General features: G+C 53.1%; 1 protein-coding gene across 2 annotated transcripts in view; it reads left to right on the top strand.

The window, feature by feature from the left end:
* The window catches only part of CEMIP (cell migration inducing hyaluronidase 1), a 160,858-nt gene extending 145,671 nt beyond the window's left edge, over positions 1 to 15,187 (top strand). The window contains exons 23-29 of one of the 2 annotated variants that reach the window (XM_068558975.1): positions 939 to 1,150; positions 2,145 to 2,330; positions 5,956 to 6,160; positions 6,360 to 6,443; positions 7,162 to 7,319; positions 10,439 to 10,539; positions 12,221 to 15,187. In XM_068558975.1, the coding sequence (XP_068415076.1) occupies positions 939 to 1,150; positions 2,145 to 2,330; positions 5,956 to 6,160; positions 6,360 to 6,443; positions 7,162 to 7,319; positions 10,439 to 10,539; positions 12,221 to 12,348 (1,074 nt within the window). In that variant the 3' untranslated portion in view covers positions 12,349 to 15,187. Of the gene's footprint in view, positions 1 to 938; positions 1,151 to 2,144; positions 2,331 to 5,955; positions 6,161 to 6,356; positions 6,444 to 7,161; positions 7,320 to 10,438; positions 10,540 to 12,220 lie in introns of both variants that reach the window. The other variant, XM_068558966.1, reaches the window with a different exon arrangement.
* Positions 15,188 to 15,549: the final 362 nt, after the last annotated feature.

The following is a 15,549-nucleotide window of genomic DNA, read 5'->3' as shown; positions in this document are numbered from 1 at the left end:
ATGGGACAGGTCCTAAAACAGGACACAGTGTTTTTTTTTTTTAAACGAATTTTTTATTGAAGTAGAGTTGATTTCCAGTGCTGTGCCAATCTCTGCTGTACAGCAAAGTGACTCAGTTATACACATACAGACATTCTTGTTTTTATATTCTTTTCCATTAAGGTTTATCACAGGATATTGAATATACTTCCCCGTGCTATACAGTAGGACCTTGTTGTTTATCTATTCTAAATATAATAGTTTGCATCTGCCAACCCCAAACTCCCAGTTCATCCCTCTCCCTCCCTCCCTTCCCCTTGGCAACCACAGGTCTGTTCTCTATCGGGACACAGTGTTTTAAACCAAGGGTGGCCCAAATCATCCGGGCTCTTTTGTTCTGTCCCTTGGACTCAGTGCTGACAGTCTTGCTTTCATATTTGTCTCTGAAATGAGATGCCATTCATCCCCCGACGTGCACTGATAGCCACATGGACTGGCCACACAGGCCAGACACTGAGAATCAGAGGGAGAATTAGGCAACACATCAGGCTCTTTCTCAGATACAGACAGGACAGCAGCCGGTTAAAGGGGAGTTGCATTTGCAGCAGAAGTGTAATAAAACTCTCTCCCTTCCTCCTCCTTCCTGATACCCCTCCTTTTCCAAAATTCGCTGACTATTAAGCCGACTCCCCTCAAGTTTACACTGGTCTCTCCTCTACACTTTTTTTGAGGATGTACAGAAAGCGTTAGCTGGATTGCACGGTACGGCTCAGGCTGCATTCACCGGCAGAAAGAGATGCCCCCTTATTTGGCCTTCTTTCATTCAAGCTTTCTAAAAAGGGCTCTGTGAAGAGAAAGTGCTTTTGAAAGTGTAGTCTGTAGTCAGATGCTAACCAGACGCTCTTGGAATAATCCCTTGTCATTGCCTCGTTGTGTGTTTCCTCTCTGGGCTTTAAAAGATGTACATTCAGGCCTACAAGACCAGTAATCTGCGAATGAAGATCATCAAGAATGACTTCCCCAGCCACCCTCTCTACCTGGAGGGGGCCCTGACCAGGAGCACCCACTACCAGCAGTACCAGCCAGTCATCACCCTGCGGAAGGGCTACACCATCCACTGGGACCAGACGGCCCCTGCCGAGCTCACCATCTGGCTCATCAACTTCAACAAGTGAGTGGGTGCCTGGCCAGGAGCAGTGCGACATGGGGACAGCTGCTCTGGCTGAGCTCAAAGCAGCAGTGGTAACGATGCCTCGTTGCAAAGCCCCGGGCTTCCCGCTCACAGACCCTCAGGCTCGCCCACGCCATCCCTGCACGAGGATGGATCTAGACGTGACACCACTCGGTGGTTAAGAATCAGAAGACCTGGGCTGAGCCCTTGTTCTGGGCGTGGGTGACCTCGGGCAGGGCATCTCACCCCTGGGAACCTTAGTTCCTTCATCTAGGAGATGGGGATAGTCTTACTCTGCAGAACTGCAATGGGGATCGAGTGGGACAGTGTTTGGCAGGCGTTTCACCCAGGACCTGGCTTTATGAAGGGCTCAGTATATGGTCAAAAATCCCTGGTGGCTCTTGTTACCATTTTATGTGGGGGAAGGGGGTGGGAACAAGGCTCTGCGAGTTAGAGGGATTAAGCTGAGGGCATGTGGAGAGAGCTTCATGTATTTACATTCACGTATTTTCTATGCACATCATTAACTTGTCACAGTAGTCCCGTGAGACAGACACTTATCAGTTGCAGAAAATGACACCCAAAGAGTTGAAATGGGCCCCACAGTCAGGCTGGACCAGGAAGGGGCTGAATCCAGGTCTTACAGATCCTGGCTCTTTCACTCCAGCCCTATTGAAAGAACGTTCATTTCCGCCACCACCCACCCCCCCGCCCCGCCCCGAGCCAACAATCCACATAGAGCACCCAATGCAGGCCCTGGGGACGCCCCACCGACCCATTGCAATGATCCCTCTCATTCACTGCAGTCACCGTTTCTCCCTCTCTCCTTAACACTTTGTGACGCAGTCATTACCAACAGCAAGCCTTCTTTCAAAAATTCCCACTGAAAAGTGCCACTTGGTGGAGAATGCTTTGGTCTCTGGCCAAGGCACACCGAGGAGGCCCTGTGGCCTGGACATCCTCGCTTGTAACCTGCCTGCACTTCCGGTTCTAGGGGCGACTGGATCCGAGTGGGGCTCTGCTACCCCCGGGGCACCACCTTTTCTATCCTCTCGGATGTTCACAATCGCCTGCTGAAGCAAACGTCCAAGACGGGCATCTTCGTGAGGACCTTGCAGATGGACAAAGTGGAGCAAAGCTACCCTGGCAAGAGCCACTATTACTGGGACGAGGACTCGGGGTGAGGAGCCCCCTCTTGGCTGCTGGAAAGCGGTCATTCTCATGCTGTCCCCCGGCCTTTCCAACAATCCTCAGACCTGCCATGCAGTTGGTGCCGGTTAATGTAGGATCCTTTCCTAGGCACCTCTATTCTCAGGCAGTTTGTGCCGTCCACCAATGACATTTTAAAAGCTGTGACACTTTGGGAGTAAAATAAGCACTCTATTAATATACACATGGATTGTAGTGAATATACCTATTTCAGGGGAAAAAAACGTGAAAGCAGTGAATCTTAGAACTGAGAAAATGTGGTACAGGACCTCAGTTCCATACAACTCAGTCGGAGCAGATGATATTATCCCTAATTTAGAGACGGGCAGGGACTTCCCCGGTGGTCCAGTGGTTGAGACTCCCCGCTTCCACTGCAGGGGGCACAGGTTTGAGCCACAGTTGGGGAACTAAGATCCCGCGTGCTGCGCAGTGCGGCCAAAAAAAAAAAAAAATTAGAGAGGGTCAAAGAAGGCACAGGATAAATAGGAATGACTTGCTCCGGGGACACCGCACAAACTTGGCATGGCTAGTTTTGAGCTCACACCTACCTGTAACCAAAATCCTCCCCCTTTTGCTGAACTGCACTAGGTTCTATTCAGCAGGGATCCAATGGGGACAGAGTACTGTTCCCGGAGACAGTGAGCTATTTGGTCGCCTCCCCTAAAAAGAGAGTATTCTAACATCTGCAGAATGCCAGTACGTCTCCAAAGCGGTGAAGCTGTTGTTAGCCAGCCCTCCGGGGACTAAGGGTAAAGGATTGTTTTACGGCCATTTTTTCCATTCTTGTAGTGAAATCAAGGATAATGAGATAGATAGAAGATGCTTAGAAATATCTATAAAGGTAGGGCTTTATCGGTTTGATTAAAGGAAAATTCAAATTTGAAAGTCAGAAGCGTAAGTAAAAATGTTGGGGTTAGGGGAAGCAGCAAGTAGCACCCCTCTTCCCACATCAGTTCTAAGCCAGTGGTGGAGCACGACAGCAGGTGAAGAAGGAACTGTCTGTCCTACTGATGACGGAGCTGCTGGGGAACAGATCTTCCCAATGCTGTCCCCGGGTGCACCTACCCAGTCCCAGGCAGCCCTGAGCAACCGGGGGGCTCCCCACTCAGAGCCCAACTCCCAAAACTTAGAGTGCAGGGGGAGCAGACCAGAGTCCGCCTCTCTGTGGGCTGACCTATGTACCCCCATCCAGCAACCACACGAGTCACTCCACTTCGCCCGGGAAGACGTCAGTGAGGGGATGGGCTGGGTCCAGGAGTGTTTAGAAAAACCCTTCCATGTGAAAACCAGAGGGGGAATTAAATGTCCTTCATACAACAGCGGAAACGATCAATATTATGATTTAAAAAATGGTAATAAGGTAAAAGTCTTCATAGCACCACCTGTGCATAATTTCTTCTTTTATCGATGGGATCGTGAGAATTGGGATGTTGCAAAGGTGTGAATTTTTCAAACGCAAACGGCCACTAAACAAGTTGAACCTTTTTGATCAACACATTTAAAAATTTGTGATTTTTCCCCTTCAAGCAGATTTTGCTGCTTAATTCAACCTTTTTGTTGGTAGCTTAGTTAATCATCATACCTATTGATTATTATGCTGTGCTTTAATTCAATGATAGCCTTAGGGACTATGAGATAGGTTACAGGATGTCTGTTGCCTGTGCAAAAGCCCAAACTCTTGGGCTTTTTGAATTCTTAGGGCTGTTTTCATGATCTTTCTGCCTTACAAATGTGTTGCTCTTTCTTACTCACGTTCAGAGCACCTGCTTTCAATGGCTACCTTCTATTCTGCTATGGCCTAGGACACTTGACCACCAGCTTGTTATAATTGGGGGTAAAATAAAAAGTAAGTAGGCTACAAGTGAAGGGGTCCCGAAGTGTGAAATATATTTCACACCCTGAATCACCTCTGTAAATCCTTCGAGGTTAAAAAAAAAAAACCACTCAGGTGATTTCATCTGTGTCCTGGAGTTTGCCAGATGCCACCTAAGCGAGGTACTGCTAAACTATACATAAGTGTAGTATTCAGGTGCACGGCCATCAGTAGGGCTGCTCTGAAATACCACCTGGTCACAGCCAGGATTTGAGCCCAGGCTTACTGATGCCAGGGCCTCCCACTCCAGCTGACTGGGACACATGCATGTCGAAGGTGAGGGTTAGAGAGGGCAGCTGCTGTCTGGAAAATAAGGAGTGGAAGCTAGACGGTCTTCTAGGGCCCTCCAGTTTGGATAATTTGATATACCATGACAGCAGGGAAACCTGAATACTGATAGTCTTGTGCAGAAGCCCTAGGAACAGAGTCTCTGGGTCTCTTTCTGGGATTTTGCTCATGACCTTGTCCCCTGGGGTGGTTTCTGACCTTGTGTGGGAGCCTCTGGTGGAGAAATGATGACAGGCAGCACTGAACTGCCTTCCTCCTAAGCAGCTCAAAGCTTCCCCCGCCCCATGCAGAGCATGGAATGCAGAGGAAGAAGCTCTGTTCTCAGCCGGAGCATAGATTCCCCCAGCAGTTCTTCCATATGAACACTATTCTATTCAGGGGTTGCTTGATGTCAAGAAACGTAAAGCCACTCAAGTGAACTCAAACAAAGTGGAGGTGTTCCTGAGAGGGAAGCAAGGCATCTTCAGGAAGTCATCCCAGCTGGGCTTCCTGGGCTCCTGTGCTGAAAACAGCCAAGCCCTAGGGACCAGATGGCCCGCCCAGTTCTGCTTCCCTCTTTCTCCTCACATTCACACACGTTCCCTTGGTGAGCATTTTCCTCACCAGGCACAGGGTTGGGATGGAAAATCCCAGCTCTGTCCCCTTCGTGCTGTGTGGTCCTGGCAAGTTACTTCACTTCTCTGAGCCGTTGGGATCTGAGAAATTGGGATGATAACAGTGCCTGCTGGACTGGACCGTCTGAGGATTAAATGAGATAATATATCAGTTTACGGCATGTGCAGAGCGTGGCATAGAGTACGTGCTCAGAAAATGAAAAGTGTCAGTGTTAGCTTTTTCTTCAATGCATTTGTTTTTAATTTCTCCAACCACATAAAACCTTGTGGTAGGACTTCCCTGGTAGCGTAGTGTTTAAGAATCCACCTGCCAATGCAGGGGACATGGGTTCGGGCCCTGGTCTGGGAAGATCCCACAGGCCACAGAGTAACTAAGCCCATGAGCCACAACTACTGAGCCCGTGCACCACAACTACTGAGCCTGGGCCCTAAAGCCCGCGAACCAAAACTACTGAGCCCGCATGCCACAACTACTGAAGCCCACGCACCTAGAGCTCGTGCTCTGCAACAAGAGAAGCCACCGCAATGAGAAGCCCACGCACCGCAACAAAGAGTAGCCCCCGCTCACCGCAACTAGAGAAAGCCCACGCGCAGCAACGAAGACCCAACGCAGCCAAAAATAAATAAAATTAGAAACAAAACACAAAAAACCTTGTGGTAGACACAGATCCATTTTGTAGGGCCCACCGGCTCTGACCACTGTGGCCGGCACGTAGTTCTGGGTGAGGAGTTCTTTGGGAGAGGAGGGGTGGGGGAGGAGGGGGAGGAAGAGGAGGCTGTGGACGCCGGAGGGAACCACCCCGCTCTGCTCCTGTGCGCAGGCTGCTTTTCCTGAAGCTGAAAGCTCAGAACGAGAGAGAGAAGTTCGCCTTCTGCTCTGTGAAAGGCTGCGAGAGAATAAAGATTAAAGCTCTGATCCCAAAGAACGCCGGCGTCAGCAACTGCGCGGCCACAGCCTACCCCAAGTTCGCGGAGAAGGCCGTCGTGGACGTGCCGATGCCCAAGAAGCTCTTTGGTTCTCAGCTGGTGAGTGGCCGACAGCGAGCCCGGGCCTTCCAAGGGGGCCCAGACCCCACCAGGGTCCCCTCCAGGCATCTGCTGCGCTCCTCAGACCGTTTCCCGTGACCGGGGGTACGGGGCGGTGAGGGGGCTGACCACCCATCGGGCCGTGCACTTGACTCCACAAACCTGACAACCGCACTGGGTTTTGTTTATTTTCCAGAAGACCAAGGACCACTTCCTGGAGGTGAAGATGGAAAGTGCCAAGCAGCGCTTCTTCCACCTTCTGAACGACTTTGCCTACATCGAAGTAAGCAACCCTCACCCCCGCCCAGAGGGGCTTTGCTCACTGAGACGTGCCCTCACCCCTGCCCAGAGGGGCTTTGCTCACTGAGACGTGGTGTTAGTTTCCTAGGGCTCTTGTCACAAATGACCGCAAACCCGGTGGCTTAAAACAACAGAAACTTATCCTCTCACAGTTCACAAGCCAGAAGTCCCAAGTCAAGGCGCTGGCGGGGTTGGTTCCCCCTGGAGGCTCTGAGGGAGGGTCCATTCCAGGCCTCTTCTAGCCTCTGGTGCTGCCGGCAGCCCTGGATGTTCCTTGGCTGTAGCTGCGTCCCTCCAACCTCTGCCTCTGTCTCACATGGTCTCTCCCCCATGTGTCTGAGCCTTACACCTCCCTCTGCCTAGTCCTTATAAGGACATCTGCCACTGGATTTAGGGCCCATCTGAAATCCAGGATGACCTCATCTCAAGATCCTTAACTTAATTACCTCTGCAAAGGCCCTAGTTCCAAATAAGGTCACTTTCACAGGTTGCAGTAGATGTATCTTTGGGGGAGGCCATCACTCAGCCCACTACAGAGGTTTGCAAGGAACTGACTGAAGTGAGTTTTATGCTTTGAAGAGCCGCACCGGCGACCTCTGTCTTCAGAGTCTGCGTGGGAACCCCCCGGGGCAGGAGAACCTCGGGGCTCTGCTGCCTTTGGGAACCCCTGCATCACACCGTGTGCTGCTTGTTGTCTGCAGGTGGATGGGAAGAAGTACCCGAGCTCGGAGGATGGCATCCAGGTGGTGGTAATTGATGGGAGACAAGGGCACGTGTTGAGCCAAGCCAGCTTCAGGACCGCCATCCTGCAGGGCATCCCGTGGCAGCTCTTCAATTACGTGCTGGCCATCCCCGACAAGTGAGTGTGCACCTCTGCTTCGGGAACTGGCCGATGGCGCCGCAGACCCCTGCCCGAGTCCCCCTCCCTGTCCCTGAGACCTTCAGCACAGTCCGGTCTGAGAAGGCTTGGGGAGTGTCCACGGTCTGCCCACACATCATGGGTGCTGGCTGGGAAGCTTCCCTGCCTGGTGCCTCTGCCTTTGGAGCCAGGGCCGCGGTGAAGGTAGGTCAGGCTGAGGTGGATGGTCTACCCAGCTACAAATGGGAAGCCTGCCCTGGCCCTATGCCCCCATCACGACCCACTCTCGCGGCATGAGCTCATCCCCTCCCACACTTTCAGTATGATCCAAATGCTGGTGGCTCTTGAGAATCTCCAGCCCAGATCTCCCTCTGAAACACCAGATACTTTTAATCCAACTGCTACCTGGACCATGCCACCTGGATGTCTCCTATGGAACTGAATTCTCATCATTTCTTTTTTTTTTTTTTTAATCCCCCAAACCAGTCACTCCTCTTTTCCACGTTTTGGTGGGAAAAACCCTCGAGTCTGGGCATCATGCTGGGCTCTTGTCTTTCTTCTGTTGCGCCACCACCACGCTCTATAACCACGTCCTGTCAACTCTACCGGCACCGTTGCTCTCCTGCTAGTTATCCTGCGGCATCCTCTGCATCGCTGCTCTGTCTGGGGCCTCCCTGTCTGCCACCCACACTGTCGGCAGTCACCCAGCAGGCTCCCTTGTCCAGCCTCCCCCTCTCGAATCCACCCACCATACTGGGGGGGTTGAGCTTCTTAAATACATGTATCTCCTGTCCCCTTCCTAGAAATCTTTGGTAATCCCCCCACCACCTTCCAAATCTAACTCACATATCACCTCTTTGGTGAGGTCTCTTCCAATCCAGCCAAAAAGCTCTACCTACCCCCCGCACCCCGTAGGACCAGTGGACATATCTACTCCCCCATGTAGGGTATGGACTTCTTGATGTGGGGACCATATCTAACTCATATTTACGTTCCTAGTATAATGGGTGGAGAGTTCACTCCAAAGCCACAACCTGGCACAGCAGACAGTCTAAGTGCTTAACGTGGTACCTGTCATATAGGAGGTGCTTGGTAAATATTTATTGACGAAAACAAATGCACTTCCGAGATGCCGCATGATGGGCATGAATTGAACTAGACGCTATGTGAGATTCCAAAGAATGGGGTTTCGCTTAACCACCTCTGGTCTCCACTCTCTTCCCCCATCACAAGCTTCTTTAGCATGACATTTTCACGTGCAGATTCATACAGAAGGACCGGATTTGCCAATTTGGGGAAATACATGATCATCTAGAGATTTTTAGCTTTCATGCCTTTTGGGGCCAAAGGACTTTTTCTGGAAATGAAACAGGATGCAGAAGCCTGGAATAAGAAACTGAAATGCGGAGCTGCTCTGTTTAGAACCAGGGGTGAGAGGCGTGGGGCTACCCCATGCAGGGCTGCTTTCAGCCCGTGCTGCAGCCCTGGTGCACCTTGCCAAGTACCTGGTGTGAGCCGCACCCTGGGTTGGCACTGGGTACCCAGACAGGAATTGGGTACCACCAGACCCCGCTCTGACCTCCGGGAAAGCGGCAGGGGATGGGGCAAGGCAGGTCCTGCCCCACTGTCACCGCAGGCCCAAGCCAGGCCGCCCCCCTTTCCCACCCCCTCCACAGGGTCAGCCTTGCCCCAGGTCCCAGGGAAAGAAGGAGGCCGCTGCTCACACCCGAACCTTCAGGGATGCTCTCAGGGGCTGTCTCTGCCCAGCCACCCTGTGGGGACCTCCGTGCTGACAGGTCAGGGGCTTGGAGGGCATGAGATGCCCATATGAGACAGAGAGGGACACCTGAAGTGTGCAGGCAGCTTCTGGGTGCTGTCAGGAGGCTGGGCGCACGAGTAGCTCTGTCTCCCTGTCCCGCTTCTGGGAGCCCCGTCTGGAGGGCATGACCTTTGTCTGAGTCCAGCCCAGCAAGAAGGCTTAATTGAGCCAAAGGGATGTTAGCTTTTCTTCTGAACGGGAACAGAGCCCGAATCCAAAGCTGAGGATGTGTTTGCGATGCTCCCTATCTCCTAACAGCCACCAATCAATCCCTCTGCTTTCCTGAAGAGCCAGATGCAGTCCCAGCTCCCTTCCCCTCTGCCCCTCCTGCACACGAGCTCTTTGCATTTTAAGAGCTTGCCTTCCGCTCCCAATGGGACACAAATGGGGGTAACAACGGCTTCCAGAATCCTATACAGTTTTTCCACGTCTGGACTGTGGTCTGTGGTTACAGGATTCCTCTGAGCTGCAAACTAGAAGCCCCAGTCGGGCCTCTGCCCCTGTTTCTATTCCTGGGGGAGGTGTGCACTTCCTGCCGTCTGGTCCAGCAGGCTGAGTCTGCCCCCACGACGACGGCTGTTTTCCCAGCATTTTGGCCTGAATGCAACCAGGGCAGGGGAATAGAGACTCTCTGCTCCCAAGCTGGGCTTTTGCAAGTCAGGACCTTCAGGCTGGGCACGCCCATTGCCCCAGGCCTCTGCCTCCGCCCAGGCACGGCTTCCCCTTTGGCAGGTCCTCTCAGATACTATTTGCCTCCATCACCCCCTTTGTAAAATGGAACAGTTAGACCGTCCTGCCTGAGCGGAGAGGGAGGATGTGAACCTAAGGGGTTAACCCTCCGCTGAGCACCGGGTGACTCCGCACTCTGGCTTCTTCCAGCACCATGTCTCCATCCAGTCCTGCTCAAACAGGGTTCGCATATTTAAGTTAAGAGATGCGTGCTGCAGTCGTTTGTGTGCCCAGCCCCGGCATAGGCGCTGGCCCCCAGATGGTGTGCTCTGCGTACCTGCTGTGTCCCCTGTGGGGACAGACAGGGAGCAGCAGTGAGCTGAGAGCAGGCGCAGAGAAGGCCATGGGCACCAACTGCAGCCAGATGTGTGGGAGGGTGCGCAGGATGTGGGTTATCCCATGGAAAGAGCCGGTCAGCTCGGCACGCGGGAGAGGCTGCCCTTCCCCAGTCCCTGGCGGGCCTCTGGGCACTGCTAGCTCACGTCCCACCAGGCACAATCCAGCATCCCTCCCAGGGAACCCCCGACTCCAGCTTGTCGTCAAGTCCTCTCATCCATCCCTTCTTGCTCAGCTCCATAGTTCTCATGGCATCGAAGGGAAGATACATCTCCAGAGGCCCGTGGACTCGAGTGCTGGAAAAGCTCGGGGCAGACAAGGGCCTCAAACTGAAAGGTAAGGGGTGTGGTCGGGGCCTTACCCTGACCGTGAGTGAATCCAGATGCCCGGTGCGCAGGCTGCTGCTACCCGCTGCTGAGACCAGACCACTTTCCCCCCAAACCTGGGTGGGGTCTCAGAATCCTCAACACAACTAGTGGTCTGCAGGTGTGTGTGGGCAAGAGATCACCTCGTCACCATCCCAGCCCCGCAGCAACAGCATTCCAACTTGTGACTGGACACCGGAAGGAAACTGCTCGAGTTGCTCACCTAACGACTCAGCAGGTGGCCCTTTTTTTCCGCAAAAGTATCAGCAGAAAAGTGGCTCGGTTTGACCCTCCTACCCAGTTCCTGCTACTCCAGTCGGCCAGGGGCCCTACGTCTTCTGCAGCTTTCCAGCTGATGGCCAGCATTTGTACAGCCCTTTGCAGTTGGCAAGTCTCTCATATGAGAAGCTATGTGGCGTGTCCAAGGTCACACACACAGCTCTTCTGCCATAAAGCCTGGCACAGACCCCTTAGGGAAGAAGCCAGCCAGGACAAAAATGTCAGCATTTCATTATCGTCATTACAGACTGTGTGATGGGAGAGTCCTGGGGGAGGTCGAGAGGGGAGGCCGAGCAACCCTCCAGATAATAATGATAATGTCCATCGTAGTTACCATGTAATGCTCAGCCTTGCACCTTGCCGAACATCCAATAACGATCTCAGTTATTCATTAATAACCTGTGTGACAGGTACTGTTATTTCCACTTAAGGTGAAGAAACAGAATTAGTTAAGTAATTTAAGGTTAGAATTTGGATCCTTATTTTTTCTAATCCAAAGCCAGCCATCCTTAGTGGCCATGCCATCCTGACTGCAAAACACATCAAAGCTAGCAGCCTATCTATCATATGGGACGCTTATCCCAGGCAGCTCTCAGAGAAAAATCAGGAACAGTGAAAGTCCTTCAAACAATCCAAAAGAGAACACAAGGAAAATAGAAGCATCTTCTCCAGCCTGGTCCTGAAAGCATTTGGGGGCCTCTATCCTTTAAATTCAGACCCTGTTGCCAAAAGTTGATGAACATAAAGGTGACATAAGTCAAGGGACACTTTCCCAGTGGTGATGGGTGTGTGCTGCCTGCCAGGCCGGGCCGTTCCTGAGTGTAGACATGGATCTCCAAGTCCCTCGGACGGGGTCAAGCTCTGAGCTGTGAGACAGAGGGCCCTGCGTGGGGCTCGGGAGTCTAGAGTTCTGGTCTGGGCTGCACCATCTACTCGGTGCCCTCGGGCAAATTCCTCCACTTCTCAGAAGTCCCTTCTAAGGCCACAGAATGTTGGAGCTGGGGCAGAAATCTCGTAGATGAATGCCATTATTTGACAGATAGGGACACTGGGCTTCAGAGACTCGCTGCTAATTGTAGGGTCAGCTCAAAGGTGGCTGGGGTTCCTGGGAGGTCTCCTGTGGGAACCAGAGCCAGCACTCTGCACAGGTGGCTGGGAGGCTCAGGTGAGACCCTGTGTGTCCCGTACAAACCAATGCCGGGTACCACCAGTAACCGGCCACAAAGCTCTTCCCGGAGGGGGACAGTCCAGTGTGGCTAGAGGAGGGGGTGCCTGGTGGGGGCAGGGGAATGGCGATGGGGAACCCTGGAAGGTGGTGGCACATAGCCATGCTCTCGTGAAGTTTCTGCTCATGTGACATCACTGCTTTTCAGAGAAAATGGCATTCGTTGGCTTCAAAGGCAGCTTCCGGCCCACCTGGGTGACTCTGGACACCGAGGACCACCATGCCAAAATATTCCAAGTTGTGCCCGTCCCCGTGGTGAGGAAGAAGAAGCTGTGAGGACCGCTGCCACCTCAGCGCCGCCCCACAGTCGACTCTGACGGTGGACTCCTGGCAGCCGTCTGGGGCAGCCTGGCTGGTCCCCCAGCCCCTGTCCAGCAGCTGCCGGGGAAGGCCACGTGTCAGCCCTGATGGGCCAAGGGGAGGGTATCAGAGACCCCCGGTGCTGCCACCTGCCCCCACTCAAGTGTCTACCTGCAGCCCCAGGGGCAGTGTTGGCTGATGCTGGAAACCTTCTCTTTCCTGCAGCCTCTTGGGTGCTTCTCTCCTATCTGTGCCTCTGCGGTGGGGGGGTGTGAGGACCGTACGAGGAGACCTGCGCTGCGCTGGCAGCAAAAGTCCACTTTGGCGGGAGCTCTGACCCAGCTGGGAGGCAGCCTGGAGGGGGTGCTGGTTCGTCCACAGATCCCCATGCTCTCCAGCACGCACGTTAGGGTGGTCGGTGTAGGAGGAAGAGCCCTGGTCCTAAGGAAATCTTCATAACTGTGAGCAAGAACCGACCTCCGCGGGATTCGGAGCTGGAGTGTAGACCGGGATTCCGTCTTCCGTTCACCAAGATGGAACCGGCTACCCTCGGAGAAGGGCGAGCCTGCCTCCGGAGGGGTTCAACCTTTCAGAAGACTATGGCACCCAGGTTGGGAGTTGGACTAGGTGACTTTTAAAGGTCCTTTCAGTTCTGAGATGCCAGAACTGCGATGCTGTGGCTTTTCACATTGTGCCCGGAACCCAGCAGTAGGTGAGAACGTCCCTTTCAGCCAACATCCATGATGCTGGGTGCTCCGGGCGTACAGGACGGAGCGGGGAGAAGCACTCCCTAAGGCAAGGGGCTCACAGTCTGGTGGAACAGGTGGTCGGGTGTGTGGACCTCTGATGCCAGGCGGAGAAAGCCAAGAGAGGTAAAGAGGATGCCAGCGCCAGTTCCCGGAGGGAAAGAGCTTACGCCCTCAGGTGGTCAGGAAGCTTCCTGCAGGAACGAAGGGCAGGGGCATTTGGGTGGGCAGAGATGAGGCAGCCTCTGGAGTGGTTCCTGCCCACATCTGCCGAAGATGGGTGACTTCAAGGTCGCCCTTTGCCCTCGACTTGCTGGCCACCCGTAATAGAGAAGCGGGCATCAGAGGGGGTGATGGGCTGAGCTCATTATGGCCAGAGCGCTGGGTCAGCCGGCCCACCAACCACTCCAAGAGAGGGCGGAGTCAAGTCGAGAAAGGGGAGCTCCTGCATCGGGGGCCCTGAGAGCCCTCGCGGAGCCCCACACGGACACGCTCACACCTCAGTGAGCCTGGGGTTTCAGAGCTGGAAAGGACCTTAGGAAACACCTAGTCCAAAGCCTTCGTTGTATGGATGGGACACATGAGACCCCAAGCTGGGGAAGAACCACACGGCCAGGGCAGGGTCAGGACGGGAGCCCCACTCCCCGCACTTACTGCCACACCACGCTGCCTCAACAGCCGGCCTGCGTGGCTTCGCGAAACGGGGGCAAGTCCCCTTGAAGGGAAAAAAGATCAGAATAGAAAGAGAGTTGGCCGATGACTGTTTCTCTCCTGGTCCTCCGCTCGCACAAGGGCGCCCTCCTCCGGGCTGTGGAGGTCCTGCAGCCTCCGCTTGGCTCAAACTACCTGCCCTCCCGAGCAGCGCCCAGCAGCTGCGGTGACTGCACTGGTGCTACCTGCTTCTGCAGGTCTGCAGGCGCGCCCAGCAGACACGTTTTCGGTGAGCCAGCTAGGTGGCTCCGGGGTCTGAAGAGCTTTGGGTCCACCCCAGGCCCTCTCAGCCACTGCCTAATAACCTGCTCTCTCCCTTGCCCACCTTGGAGAGAGCCAGGAGAGCTTCCAGAGAAAGAAAACTCTTATCTGTGGCTTATACTCCCTCGTGAGACACCAGGGTCGCTCTGGGTCTCGTCCCCTTTCCTGCCCCAACCACAAATTCTTTCCTTCCTTGGCTCCATCTGCCCAGCTGCACCCAATGAGACTCGGCCCAAGAGTCCACTCCCCAGGTTGAGCCAGTTGCCAAAGAGGTCTTCCCCACTAAACAGGTCTTTCGCTGCTAGCAGGTGACAGTGGGACTCTGCTGCTTAAGACTTGGCAGCTTCAAAGGCCCAGGTCCCAGGAAGGACCTCTTCCAGGCAGATCAGAGGCCATGGGGAGGAGAGTTCAATGACCTCATGTTCTTCTTGTCTATAGTTCCGTTGAGTTTTCCTAAACTCTTAATGCAAGGGTCTCATACTGTGAACCACTTAGGATGTGATCACTTCAGATGGCCAGGAATGTTGACTGTCTTTGGTTCAGTTCATGGAAAAAAAAAAAATCTATTTGAAAATCCTCAGAGTTGTATATATGTCTAACAGTGCAGGATCTGTGCATAAAACTTTCCTTCCTAAACCATTCACCGAGAGCCCGTGTCTGGGCATGTTCTTGGTAGCACAAATTTTCTTACTGCTTAGAAAACTGTTCTTGTTGTTCTTTCTGTTTGTAAGCCTCAAAATGAGTTAGGCCTTTAAAAAACAAAAAAACAAAAAGCACACTCCTCTGAAATGCTTGTCTTTTTCCTGTTGCCGAAATAGCTGGTCCTTTTTCGGGAATTAGATGTACAGTGTGTTCTGCCTGTAAACATTTCTTGTAGGCGTCACCATGAACAAAGATATATTTTCTATTTATTTATTCTGTGTACACTTCGAGAAGTCATTGTCAGAGAAATGAAGAATTGTCTTAAATGTCATGTTTGGGGATGTCCTTTGGACCACTTGAAAGGGGTGTACCCAGGGCCTTCTGCTTGCAGCAGAGGACACGGGCTCTGGTTTGGAAGATCTTGCTGTACCATAGTAAACATACAAAGGATGTCATCCACCTGTCTGCTTGTTTTGTTTTCCATTAAAGTGGGCCTCATTTTAAGCCAGAGAGCTACAGAAAATAAGATTGAGGACATCTCCCTTTGCATCTGCCTCTCACTTCCAAGAACTATTCATGTGTCAGAGTCCTACCTTGTCCTGCCCCAAGGGGGCGCCCAAGAGAGCAGGTGGAGATGGTCCTAGGAGAGGAAATATGTTGTTCATGTGGCCGGCCGCATCCAGGATGGACTACGTCCTTCTTACTCCTAAGCCATCAGTAAGCTGTCAGGGCAGCACCCTCCCCGAGGGGAAGCCAGGGGTCAGCAGTCTGGACTCGAAGCCAGACTGTTTCTTCCTCATGGGCACAGTTTGGTCAG

This window comes from Eschrichtius robustus, chromosome 1 (genome assembly GCF_028021215.1).
Source record: "Eschrichtius robustus isolate mEscRob2 chromosome 1, mEscRob2.pri, whole genome shotgun sequence".
Taxonomy (NCBI): domain Eukaryota; kingdom Metazoa; phylum Chordata; class Mammalia; order Artiodactyla; family Eschrichtiidae; genus Eschrichtius; species Eschrichtius robustus.
The sequence above is the reverse complement of the archived record's forward strand: the minus strand, read 5'-3'. Positions and strand labels throughout refer to the sequence as shown.